This window comes from Cornus florida, unplaced genomic scaffold (assembly GCF_030987335.1).
Source record: "Cornus florida cultivar Cherokee Brave unplaced genomic scaffold, ASM3098733v1 CherokeeBrave_3.0.0_Hap2_Chr06, whole genome shotgun sequence".
NCBI classification, from domain to species: Eukaryota; Viridiplantae; Streptophyta; class Magnoliopsida; order Cornales; family Cornaceae; genus Cornus; species Cornus florida.
The window spans coordinates 33,429,629-33,443,403 of record NW_026775576.1 but is presented as its reverse complement, the minus strand read 5'-3'; the positions used below and the strand labels follow the sequence as shown (position 1 = coordinate 33,443,403).

The window sequence follows — 13,775 nt, the reverse complement described above, 5'->3', positions numbered from 1 at the left end:
TGTCTTATGGTGAGGTTCGTTTTGATCTCTGGAAGTTTTGATTTGCCTCTCAGGTTTTGGATTCTCGATTTTTGTTGTTGATAGGAATGTTTTGAGACATTGGAGATGTTGGTTTTGTTGTATTGAGGATTTGGGGCCTTAAGCATAGTGGTACCTATAGCATTGTTGTCAGAGTTTTTGGATTGACCAGGATGGTCCGGCCGGACATCTTTGGACCATATCCCAACTCTCACAAAATGTTGGTCCCCGTAGTGCTTTTGGTAAATGATCATTTTTTGACATTGATGTCATTGGTATCGAGAGTTCCATAGGTAGACTTAGTGGGGGGCAGGTTATGAATTAGTGCCTTATATTGTCATGCTACCGTACAAAGTTGTGTGTGATGGGCGAGTGCTAATTGCCGTCGAGGCTACCTTACTGACGAGTAAGTGTGGGCGGGCATTAGGTACTGTTATTGCTACCATACATTTAAGTACGTCATGGGTGGGTTTTGGTCACTATTCGTACTGCCACATTGTGTTTGTTCTATACCCTGATCTGATACGTGGTTATCTTGGAGATCTTTTGGTGGTCGTTTTTGGATCGGTATGATGGTTCATCTGGAGGGATGTTTACGGTTGTTATCTTTCGTTCCTTTGTCTTACCTTGGGTTCTGTGTGTGAGTTCCGACTTGTTGGGTGGCCATGTAGTCACTTTCCTTTTGAGAGGTTGTCCTGTCATTAGCATGTGGGTGTGAATGACATTGGTCTGTGCGTTGTCTTTCAGTTTTGGGATTGCTTTTGTATTGTGTTGTGTGGGATACTCGGAGGTGTATTCCGTAGTTATCCTGGTTTTGCCTTTTTGTTTTATTGTAGTTGAATTTCGGGGACGAAATCCCTTTAAGGTGGGAAGGTTGTAATGACCCGGATTTTCATGGATAATTTTTTTTTTTTCCGTTGTCTTTCCTTTCTGAGTTGGGTTTCTTGTTGATTAGTGTCGTCTCGAGTGCTTTGGAGTGATTTCCGAGACTCTTTTCTATGAATTGACAACTTCCTTTGAGGACTGAGTCGTTTCCACATTTTTCGTTTTTCGACACTATTCATTTTTTGTCCTTTTCCCTATTTCGTCATTTTCCCTATTTTGTCTTTTTCCCCGTTTGTCACTTTGTTGGCATAACCACACTTCTTGCGTTTGGAGTTGGATTCTGACTTCATGTATCTTCATTCTCGGTGGTTTCCATGAAATACGTATCTTTACTTTTGCAGAAAGGTACTCTGGTTGCTCCCGGTGTCTGCAGGGGCATGGATGCAAAGTTCTTTGGAATCTTTTTCTTTTCTTGGGGTGCTTTTAGTAAATATCTTTTGAAGATATTTTATTTTAGGGGTTTTTAAGAAAATATTTTTGGAAGATATTTTCATTTTGGGCCATAAGTGCAGTTTCTATTGTATTATTGATTAACTCATGTATTTGACATTGATAATATGTTTAAAACATGACTTTTAACTTATAATGAATTTATGAGTTTATGTTTTGAATATTGGATTATATTGTTATAGCGTGTAACGAGTCGCACACTGAAGATTCGTCATGTGATGTTATTATAGTGCGTAACGAATCGCGCTCTGAAGATTCGACATTTGTTATCCTGTAGTAGTTATGGATTTAGGGCATGTATTGTGTGGTTACAAACTACTTGTGCATGGGATGTGGTTTCGTATATATATAAGTTGTTAATTTATTTATTTTGGAGTCACTTAGGACATGGTTACTATGATATGGCTAAAGTTCGGCTTTAGTGCAGGAGGTATGAGTTCTCCCCAATTGAGATAGTACGCACTTAGGGTGGTTTTCCGTGCGGGTCAGTGTCCGGACCAACCATTGATCTCGGCAGAATTCTGAGTCTAGATGTCCAAGTCTTCCATTATTTGTTTTCGCATTCAATTCCAAGTTAACAATCATGTTTATATTGTGACTGTAGTTTTGGCTATTGGCGATTTGATATTGTTAAGTACATCCATACTAAATTGCTATATTTAGTTGATTTAGGATTTAGATTTCAAGTTGATAACTTTGAGAAACTATATCTAGTTGTTTTGTGTAAGCATGTTTCTATCTGGTTGCTTTATATAAGCATGTTTCTAACTAGTTGCTTTGTGTAAGCATGTTATATCTTGTTGCTATGTGTAACATGCTCTTGTGTTGTTGAAATTGCATAAAGGATGTGTTTTATGCTAGAAATGATCTTAGATAGCTAGGATGCTCCCTGAGTCTCACCTTTGACATAGACGTTAGGTGGAATGAACCACAATGATTAAATCATGTACACTTGTAAAACATAGGTCGATGCATGTTCATTTCCTACGAGTAGCTTTATGTTACTCACCCTTACGATACTGGGGCATATTTCAGGTACATGATACAAGATTGGAGATTGCAATTGCTTGGGTGATTTGTTGAGTTGAGCTTCTTTAGAAGCATTCTTGTTCACATGCAAGTGTTAGCATGTTCATGATGTATCTATGAAATGTAATTTTTCTAACTTGGAGGTTTGACATGTCAAATATTGTAAATGTATTGTAATGAGGCTATAGACCATTGTAGCACATCTATTTTATTATATTACATACACTTGCATGCTTACTTTGGCAAACAATACCTTCCTTGATGAAACAAAAACTCTAAGTAGCATTTTTTGGGAGTTTTACCCTATTCTGTTCCAGGGGCATTTTGGGTATTTCACAATGCATTTTTTTTTATTTTTCCTTAAGTGTCACATAGAAAACTCAATTTTGATGTGGGTTTGTTCTTTGTGTTTTTCCAGAAAACATCATCTTGGCCCTCAAAAATCAATATTTTTCCAAAAAATCCTTGCTGCCAGGTTTTGCAAATTTTTAGTACAAATGTAGTTGGTATTATTCATCGACTTTTTTTTGAAAATTGTCACGACCGATCCGAAACTTTTGGAGGTCTTGTGGGTGCATTTTAAGATTGCATTTTCAATTTAGGCAATTTAAAAACCTCCCAAAGCCCTATTTCCAAAACTTGGGCAGTAGCTCGGATTAGTTTTTTTCCTCTTGATTTGATTTTCTTGGGGGCATTCTAGACGTTTTACAATGCATTTTTTTTGTTTCCATTCACGATTTGGGTAGGAAACTTGATTTTAGGGAGGGGTTTCTTCTTTGAGTTTTTCCAAAAAAGTCCGTTTAGATGCCCGTTTTTACTCTCAGTTGCAGCAGTGGTGGGTTGTCCTCATTGGGCCGCCACGACATCATTTTTGTTTTTGACCTTTCTCCCCCGTCCGGACTCCAAATTGAGTAAATTTTTTTTTTGAACTTGACTAATTTGTCATTGTCTTTCTAGGGGTGTGCTCAATAGCACTTGAATCCACTTTTTGCAAAATGACTATTTTACCCTTAGGTTCCTTTTGTCCGTTTTTGAAACGACAGTTCTGCATTTGTTTTCTTTGGGTTCTTTGACCTTATTGAGGGTCACATTGGTGTCTTAGAGATGCATTGTATCTCTAGAGACTGTTGTTTCACCTTTCGCTTCCGCATTTCGGATCCATTATTGGGTCATCTTTTGGTCATCACTGATGTACTAGGTTTACAAAACTTGGGCCATCACATATCTCTTTTGCTGTAAAGGTCCAATAGAAAGAGGTTACGAAAGCTAACCTCTCTCAACCAACACTAACCTCAGCACCAACGAGAAGGACTAGATAGAGCTCAACTAAGAAAAGGTAACCTCACAAATCTTCAACTCCTTTTACGTTGTACTTTGCTGTAATACTTATCTCTTTTCCTTACAAACTCCATCTAAACATCTGATGAAAACCCCATTGACTCAGAAAAGACTTGAGAGAATCCTCTCCCAACTAAGGAATCAGCAAACTCCCACTTCCAAGGTACCTTGCTTACCTCCCTTCTACTCCTTTACCACCCTTCTTTTTGACACTTGTTTTCTCAAGGCAAGAGAGTAAAATCAACTGCCAAAGGTCCTCAAAAGACCCAAATCATCTAGGGTATGGAAAGAGTCATCAATCTGGAAGAGGATCATTTCGCAAAAAAGGCCAAATCAACTCTTACAACTGATTTAGAAGCAGCCCCAGTTTCTCAATAGCAACCAGATCAAACTCAGTTTACTCCTAACCCTGTTGCTCCAACAAACACTGGCCTCTCCCTTTTGGCAACTTTTGATGATCATCACACTAAATCAAAGAGAGAAAAAAGTCTTATGATGATGAAGAAGAAGATAAAGATGAAAGAGAATAATTTCAGGATCCCCTAACCCAACAACTTAAAAGCTTGCATCAGCCGTTACCTCAGGACAAGTGGTAAACTCATAAGAGGTATTCAATTTACCTTTCTTCTTAAACTATTTGCATTTTCTTAATAAACCATCCCCTTTCTAACCAATCAACATATCTCGACAGGCTAACCCCAGTCAAAGTTCTCTATATCAGTACCACCCTTTGCCTCACTAGGAGACCTTTTCAAGACAGTGGTAGCTTTCATTAATACATATCAAAGCATATCATCTAGTTTCACCTTTACCGAATTCATCAATACCCCAGATAAAATCATAATGGTAGCTAATCAATCTCTCCAATTATTATCGAAAAAATACCATTTTGAGCTCCCGTCCTTCGATGGTGAACTTACCAACATTCTCACCACTCTTAGCCAAGACCCTAAATTCCCAATTGATCTGCATGGGGCACTGAACATGTTCTAGCTTTAACTACCTATCCGTTCAACTTTTATTCACCAAGCGTCTCAAATGGTAAATCAACACATCATCAAACGTGAAGAAAAATAAAGCCTTAAGAAACAACTATTGGATGGCACCACCACTTATTCTCAGCTTACACATGAATCGGCCAAATTTTTTTTTTTTTTTTTTTTTTTTTGATGACCCAAAACTCCTTGAAATAAGGCCCCTTAGGGACCCCACCCCATGGCGCCAAACTGGGGGTAATGTAGCACAGCCCCATAGCCACACACCGGATGAGTCGAGAACATAAGAGGCTTGGGAGGTTCGAACATTGGCCAAACTTGATAATCGTAAGAAGATGTTTTTTTTTTCAAGAAATGGCCTAACTTGAATCTAACAGGGTTCAACTGAATGTCAGGTTTGCTGATTTGAAAACCAATACAAAAGAGCATGCTCCAAAGCATGCCGGAGCACCTAACTTGGAGCTTACTAAGCACCAGGATGAGATTTCTTTACAATGGTCCAAGGTGATATGGACTAAATTCAAAGCCAGACTGGATAAATTAAACAAGCTTGGTGACCAAACCCCCCTCCTGTGAAACTTTTCTCAAATTCCGAACACTTATTTAATTTAGGTTTGTATTATTTGAACAACTATATTTTGGATAACTTTGTGAATGTTTATTATTACTAGTTTTTATCTATTTATGAAAATACAAAGACTAATTAAACAACAAAATAAGATGTTATTGAGTCTTGTTGAGTTCAGTTGACTCCTTTATTCAGTGAAAACAAATGAAAACGAAAAAAACCTAAGAACCCACATCAACCACATTGATTGGCTTATTGTGGTTACTTCTTTCCTCCATCAACTCAAAGATATGGTTGGTTGATACTTTTTGAGATATTAGGTTTGTCATGTATTTCACCATCCAAGTCTTTTAACTTGTGTGCCCCACCATTTAAAACTTGATGAACTAAGAATGGTCCATTTCAAGTAGGAGACTCTTTCCATTTTTCCTATCAATCATACCAGGTGGAAGGATCGTTTTCTAAATCATATCTTTATTAAAAAATGTCTTAAACTTAACCCCCTTGTTATAAGTTGTCATGACTATCCTTTTATGGGCCAAAAAATGGTCTAATGCTCCTTGTTGGATTTCTCTTGAGTCTTCTAATTCAGCCATCATAGCTTTATTGTAATTGGTTGGAGTTAAGTTATTTTGTAAGGAAACTCTGGCAAATCTCACATGCAGCTCCATTGGGAAAACAACATTGAAAACCTAAGAGAGGGAGGGGGTGAATTGGTTCAGAAGTTTGAAGTTTGACCGGCACACAAAAGCTATGAAGTAGGACATGTCCCAATAACTAAAGGATAAGGAAGGGTTTCTGTTTGTGTTGGAAAAGTAAAAGCAATAACTCTCATACTTGAATACAGCTTGGTAGTTCTATAAAGAAAGGGTTCCGAGTCAACCAAAATGATTCGACAAAAATTCATAAGAAAGTCATTTCTCACGAAAGAATGATTGACTAACTATCCCTAACCCATGGCAACTCCATGACGTCATTTGGAGCCTAGGTAGCTTAATCATGCTAGGGCAGTCTCCCTAGTTCCCTCTAGGTCGCATTAATGCCACGAACCCTGGGTAACTCCTAGGCGATCAATTTTTGCAAACAACTTTCCAAATCCTTTCCTTTCAAAGTCATTTCCCCAAAAACTAGTTTCTTTTCTTTTCTTTTCAAAACCTTTGTCTTTTTCCTTCCCAATGCCGTTCATGAATGTTATATGTATTTCAGTACTATGAAATTCCGTAGATTCAAACCACCATCACATGACCTGCTTGGGAAAATAATTAAAACAACATATATCATGCCTTCAATTCATCAACTATGGCTATTTACGCATTTAGTCCATAGCCAATGTCAATTTTACCAACCATTCCACAATAACTCATATAGGTATGCATTATAACACATTGAAGGCATGTAGAGCATGTATATCACCAACTATACAACCATATCATCTTAAATATGTAAAACATATAATACTTCAATTCAATTATTTATCTTGCAATAATTTAATTAACAAGTATATCAACACATTGCCACACAAAGAATATACTACCATGCTTTACATATAACGAAGTCTAATAACCATAGGAAAATTTTCACAATTTAACATGCTCTCAACACAATACAAGAAGGATAACTCACAAAAATCAAGGTGGTGAGATTTCGAGACCCTTACCTCACAATTGAAGAACAATCCCACCAAAACCCCCAATTTTTGGAATTCCAAAGATGGTCCAAATGGTACTTTGCTCTGATCAAAAAGTAAGTCTTGACGAGCTCTTCAACTTTGCCTTAAGTGGCAATATTAAATTCCCAAAGATAAGGGAGGATCAAGCTTTGAAATTCATGGCAAAAGAAAAAGAAAAAGGAAAGAAATTGAGGGAGAGAGAGAATCTGACGGGAGAGAGAGATTTTTTGATTTGGTGATGACCAAATGTGGTTATCTATAATGGCCATAAGGTGGTGGATCCCGCGGCCTTAACAAAATTTAATTTTCACCACAAAATATGCATATATATATTTATTCTAATTAAATTATAGTCACACAATTAATATACAACCATATAAATATGCATAAAATAACTATGCATGAAATGTAATGAACCAATGACACAACCCCTGTGCACAACAACCCCGATAGCGAGTCCCACTTGGGACCTCCCGGTCCGAAAAATAGAAAAATGCCGAATGGCAACCAATGTATTTCCAAGAGTCTTGGATTCAACGAAATGTCCCAATCAACACTCTGACACACCCGACACATCCCACGCTGTCCGGTACGCAAAATAAGAGAAGAAGAAAATACCCTTAAAAAAATTAAAAAATTCTAGAAAATGAAAAATGGCAAAAATCGAAAATATTACGTACACTTTGAGGCTTGGGTTGCGAGCTTTGCCCTTTTGAAGAGAGGATTTTATCCTAGACAGGTCATTGGTTGGTTGTTGAGCTTCGGTTTTAGGGTGAGTATATATGTACAGTGGTTGTTTCCCTCTTATCAGAGGTAATTTTGCAGTTGTTCTAGTGCGTAATGTATGCTTAGGAGGTCTTGATTCAACAAGTTTAGAGGAATGAGCTGGGATAAGTGGCCGGCGTTTAGTTTTTCTTCCTCAAAACATTGTAGTTTCAAGCCTTCTTTATTATTAATTTATTTGGAGCATTGTCAGCCCTAAATTTAGGTGAAATGACACATATTAAAATCATAACAATTCAACTTAAGATAATGTAGAGAGATTTTTAACTTAAAGAATCCTAGTCCGTACACAAGACTGCAAATTAAATTTTTGCAATTATTCGTAAATCATACTTCTTGTTTATACTAAAATGTTATAGGATCAATATTAAGGGTGATTTCATTAAGTTACAAATTGTGGTGGGAGTTATTATAATTACAAAATAAAGTAACAAAAATTGATGCAGGCAAATTTTAGGTTGGTAGCAACCTACACAGAAGCCTTAAACAAACAAAATTCAAGGCTAGAGTGCTTGGAAATGTGGATGTTGAAAATGATACTAATTTCATTTATTCATCATATGCACAAAGCACACCCACTTGGACGCTACAATTTTATAATGGAAACCCTTAATTTATATTCCATACATGACTTCACTAACCACACAACTTTACCACTATATATATATATATATATATATATATATGATGAAGCTCATTTAATTAAGACTATAAGCTAAGTAAATTTAGTGCATTTCTATAGAACCCAAATCCCAATTGAGTGCAATTAATATTCTACGAATTAACCACCCTGCAGTTCTTCCTAATCTCTCCATCTGAGCCAGTTAGGGGACTTATATTCCCCATCTTGATCATGGAATTAGCAAAGTCAGTGAAGAAAAGGTCAGAATTGTTGCTGTAACGTTCGACGAGACTCTTGGTTGTGGATCGGGCGGTGTCACCGGAGAAAAGAGTTTGATCGGATTCAAGAAGACCCTTTCCGGTGAGCAAGTTCTTGAAGTAATGGTTGTCGAATAGATCCGAAGAGTTCCGGTCAAAAGTGGCTGTTTTGTTTCCATCTCCATTTACTGGACACAAGCTTTGCAGATCAGACAACATGCTGCTTTCTAATAAAGAGTCTGGAGCACCGGTTGCATTGAAGTTAAACAATCTGTTGTTGAAGGTGACACACCTTGCTAATCCAATTGTATGAGCACCTACACATACATATCCACAATTTATAATCCAATTGTATATTGACTTTAAAATGTTCATAATCTTATTATGTCTTCTAGCTAATTCAACATATGGGTCATGTTGAGTTGTGGCATGAATTCTCTTTCTGGTTTGGTCATACTGCGATTTGGTTTTGACCTAAGTTACCGAATTTTTGTACCCTTTTTTTTTTCAGGGTTCTCGGACTCAGTTTATAATCTCTATTGTAGGGTGATAGATTGACCATTGAGAGACAAAAGGTGTAGTAGGGTTAGGGTTTGAGTAATTTGTACCACTTTTTTCTTTTTGTATAATAAAATCTCCTTTCCGTCTTTATTCTGAACATAGTTATAAGTCGAACCATGTTAATCTCTTTATTATATGTGGCGTATTATTATTTTTTGCTTCATTTTGTGTCCTTGACATATGTTGACACTAACATAGTCGAACCATGTTAAATCTCTATATTATGTGTGGCGTGTTATTATTCTTTGTTAAAACACAAAATCTAGGTACCTGATAAGGACACAACATCTGTGACATTGAGGCCAACGGCAGAAAACTTTTGAGTGATAACATCGAGTGATTCAAAGGGAGCAGGAAGCCCTAAATTTGATCCTCTCTGGTTTGCCACCAGTCCATCCCTTCTTCCTAGTACAACTTTCCAAAAAGGTCCTCCACTCTGCAAAACGTTGCCCATTATTTAGTTTCATTTATGGTACTACAAGTGATATTATAAGACACAAAAATTAATGTTGCAAAAACATTTCAGCAGTACTATTATAATTAGTAATTTTAACATGGAACAAATTGGAAATTCTCTTAATTCTAGAAAAAATCAAACTCATATCTTGTGAAAACAGTTATACTTAGTTAATTGTACTTTTTAGTCTGTATCTCTTTTTTAATTAAGATAGAGGCAATATCACCATGCTATAAGCCTGATTCTACAATGTACGTTAAAACTATATTTTTAACAAGTATTACCACTAATGCTATCAACATAATTTCAAATGGATTTTGGGATAGAATTGCAACATATATATGATTTATTTGTCTAAATTTGCTTGGTTAGGGAAAAAAAAAAATTATAAAACAATATAATTTGGCACATAAAAATTATTTTTTCCTACAAATTGGTTCCCTGTAACAAACTTTCTCACATAAAGAAAAATGCAATTTACACTTACTAAGAGAACTGAATCTCGAGCCGCTATGGCAAGTATGTCTGCGCATGATACAACTCCACTACATGCACTCTCCACCGAGCTTTTGATCCTGTCCACAACTTCAAATCCTCGTGCCGAGTTAAGGTTAGGTCCAGAAAACTTCTCACCATCACTTCCATCCAACAGAACCGATGCATCACAACCCTAATAATAAGAAAATTAATACAGAATATATAACAAGTCCACTAATGATATATTCAAAATAAAAGAGAGCAAATAATAATAATAATAATAATAATAAAAATAATAATAATAATAAATGAAAGTGGGTACATAAGCATGTCCACTGATGATATATTTAAAAGAAACTACTTTTTGATAATTTAAAAGTTCCCTTTGTTTGTCTTAGGCATTCAGGGAAAAGCTTTAATTTTCAAAAAAATATCTGTTCTTACACAAACCCTAGAAGCTGGTTTTCCCTGAATAATTTCGGGTATGAGAAAAATTTTATGTTTTTAGAAAACTAGAAATACATAAATTGTAAAAAATCTTGTTTTGATTGTCATTTAATAATATATATCTATATATATATATATATGACAGTTATATATATATATATAAATTCAGTTAAAAAAAGACTTTTTCCTGAGTTAAAAAAAGACTTTTTCCTGAGTTTTTGAGAATCATTTTATTAAAAGAATGAATTTAACACAGATTGTTCTCCTTGGAAATATCAGCTTTCCTTATTCTCTTTTTCTTAAATAATTTTTAGTCATGAATAAATTAAAAATATAGTTATAGATCGGCAAAGCTTTAGATTACTAAACACCACTTCATCTTGGAAAGCTTTAGATTACTAATTAAACAAACACCACTTCATCTTGGAAATATATATCCAACTTTGTATAAAACAATCAAAATATAAATTATGTACTGATATACATATGTTAATGATGAAATGCTGTGATATATGTTTCTATGAACTTACATTCACAAAGCAATCATGGAAATGAAGACGAATCAAAGAAGCCGCCATTCGCATTTCAGTTTTGATAGCATTCTGGACCTCTTTACGTACAATTTGGAGAAGAGTTGGACAAGTTGTGGAGTAAAAATTCAATGTCAGTTGGGACCTCACTCCTAAAAACAACACCATGAAAGTTATAACAAGCAAAGAATAACCCTCAGAACTGCTTGACCTCTTCATGTTTCTGAGACAAGCTTTAGTAAAATATCGAAAACAAGTACTGCTGCTTAGAATCCTAGTTAAAACTAAGTGTAATGATGGATTGATATGCTTGAAGCCCTCAAAGCTTAAATTTATAGTAACCAATATCATGATCTATTGAACACGTTTTCACACATTGTTCTAATTTTAATTTGTACTTTAAGCCAAGTGCTAGCTGTGATGTATGGCGGCATAGAGCTTAGAATTAGTACTGTAAAGCTTGCAGATAGATTAATGGTTTTTAATATTGCCGACACACGAAGAGATGAGAGAGATGAGTGGCTTAAGAGTTATCAGATTACATAGATAATATATAATCATCCCATGCAAGTTCATGAATCAACACACACTCAGAATTGTAAAAGACTTTTTCAGAATTGTATTTGTTGGCCGACTTCCAACTTGATGCACGATCAAGTTGTGCATGAATTTTTTTATGTCGATCAGCATTTAGCATTTCGAATATTGGACTGATGGCTACAATCCCATTCTGCTGTTGATGTTGATGCTTTGGCATCTAGTTCTTTATGAAGTTAATTAATTAAATGGTTCTAAGTTCACACACACACACAAATATTCCTTTTGTGTTCTTGCATTGATCATCCTGAGGAGCGATATTGACTTTCTATGGATCCAATAAAGAAACAAGAGCATGGGTTTTTCCCCATTACTTTTACTAGGCAAATCAGATGAGGATCCTCTCTGTATATTTTATGGTGCCGTGTTTTATGGTGCATTTAAATTAATAACGCAACAAACTTTAAATCGACAATCCAAAAATTACTTGCAGGTGTTCAATTCTCGATTTCATACTGTTGTAATATTGTAACATGATGTAATATATTGTATGGGTGTTGCATCTTTGATGTGAATGTGTTGCATAGACGTTGAATCTGTGATATAGCATGTTACATATTGTGACATAGTTTGCTGCTGAATAATTTAATAATGCACATGCGGTAGTAGACCGATTGAGAGACACGAGAGGGTCCAAGTCTGTGCTACCAAATAAAATATATACATAGGTGTGTGTGTGTGTAAGGTACGTTAATGAGGATAAATTATTACATAGTTCGGAACTATTGGTCTCGATTAATCACTAATTGACACATAAATAAAAAGTTCAACAAAATTGATACAATACTAACGTATTTATTTGCCCTGTCAATTAATGTTTGGCCTGTGGGATCAATAATTTTGATATCATGTAATAATTTTTCGTTGATGAGAGACATGTTCAGTGCTTTGTGAGCTGGCCGGGCAATATGGAGGTACAAAATGGAGAGAGATGAGATGAGAATGAGGTGGAAAGTTAGCTGTTTAGTTGTGGCTATGGTTGGGTTCTGACAATTTAATTTTAAAAGTATTGATGGATGTGTAAGTTTAAACAAAGTCAATGCAATTGAATACTCATATAAGTAGACGACACAAATTCTACTGATGTATGTTTGAAATCAAATTCCTTTTCGTTACACAATCTAATCGGTGCAACAAAATCTAGCTAACGAACATCAATTCGAGATTCAAAACTTTGATATGAAAGCTAACTCTCACACACATTTTTGTCCACTAGTTATATATATATATATATTCTTCTTTGACAAAACATACGTGGCAACATGTCCAATCGCTATATAATTTATATTATTATTATTATTATTATTATTACTTTTCAACAAACAATCCATAACCTTAAGAGGAATAAACATTACACTCAGTGGGTCAAGCTCTTTAATGTACCCTTTAGCGTGTGGTCACCTAAAGGTCTCAGCTATATAGCTAGTGCAATTGGTAAATCTTTATTTGCAGATGCTAACACTTAGACCAGAAATATGATTGACTATGCTAGGGTGTGTGTTGAAGTTACCCCTTTATCTCAATTTCCCAAATCATTTCAAGTTAGAAACAAGGGTAAAATGGAAACCATTAAAGTCCAATATCCCTTGATGCCTTTAGGCTACACCAATTGTACTGTTTTTGGTCACTCCACTGACCAATGTAGGGCTCTACCCACCAATATTGAAGTTACTCGTGAGGTTAAGGAAATCCCCTTGGCTGTTAATGGGGGATCATAGTCTAAAGCATGGCAGAAGGTCACAAGGAAGAAAAGAAACTAGAAGGCCAATTGTACACCAATTCTAAATCCTTTCCCGAAGTACATCACTAGTACACCCCAACAAAAGGCATCCACTTCAAATGGTCTTCTACAACTTGCTTCTGAAATTATTAATAGTCCATCACCAATAGGGATATGCAGGAGTGCCCTACCCCTCACTGTTAACACACTTGATCATCCACTGCAAACTGAAGTTGTGACGACCCAGATTTTTCAAGCCAGTGTGTCATGTGATGAACCGAAGTTTGATCCAATAACGGATCCTGAATGCGGAAGCAAAATTAGAAACCAAGTCTCTAGAGATACAATACATCTCTAAGACACCAAAGTGAC

General features: G+C 35.7%; 1 protein-coding gene across 1 annotated transcript; it reads right to left on the bottom strand.

Annotated features, from left to right (window-relative positions):
- Positions 1-8,469: 8,469 nt before the first annotated feature.
- LOC132314834 (peroxidase N-like) lies at positions 8,470-11,305 on the bottom strand. Its single transcript, XM_059813639.1, has 4 exons — positions 11,087-11,305; positions 10,120-10,302; positions 9,446-9,611; positions 8,470-8,931 (listed from the first exon to the last, which is right to left on the bottom strand). The coding sequence occupies exons 1-4, from the start codon at positions 11,303-11,305 to the stop codon at positions 8,510-8,512; spliced, it is 990 nt and encodes a 329-aa protein (XP_059669622.1). The 3' UTR covers positions 8,470-8,509.
- Between the last annotated feature and the right edge of the window lie 2,470 nt (positions 11,306-13,775).

What these genes read in the sequence shown, in the direction of transcription:
- LOC132314834 (XM_059813639.1), bottom strand. Translation starts at nt 11,305, where the DNA reads ATGAAGAGGTCAAGCAGTTCTGAGGGTTATTCTTTGCTTGTTATAACT. An exon ending in TCCATGATTGCTTTGTGAAT is followed by an intron (nt 10,303 to 11,086) that starts GTAAGTTCATAG and finishes TCTTATTATTAG; the next exon opens with GGTTGTGATGCATCGGTTCT. An exon ending in CTCGAGATTCAGTTCTCTTA is followed by an intron (nt 9,612 to 10,119) that starts GTAAGTGTAAAT and finishes AACGTTTTGCAG; the next exon opens with AGTGGAGGACCTTTTTGGAA.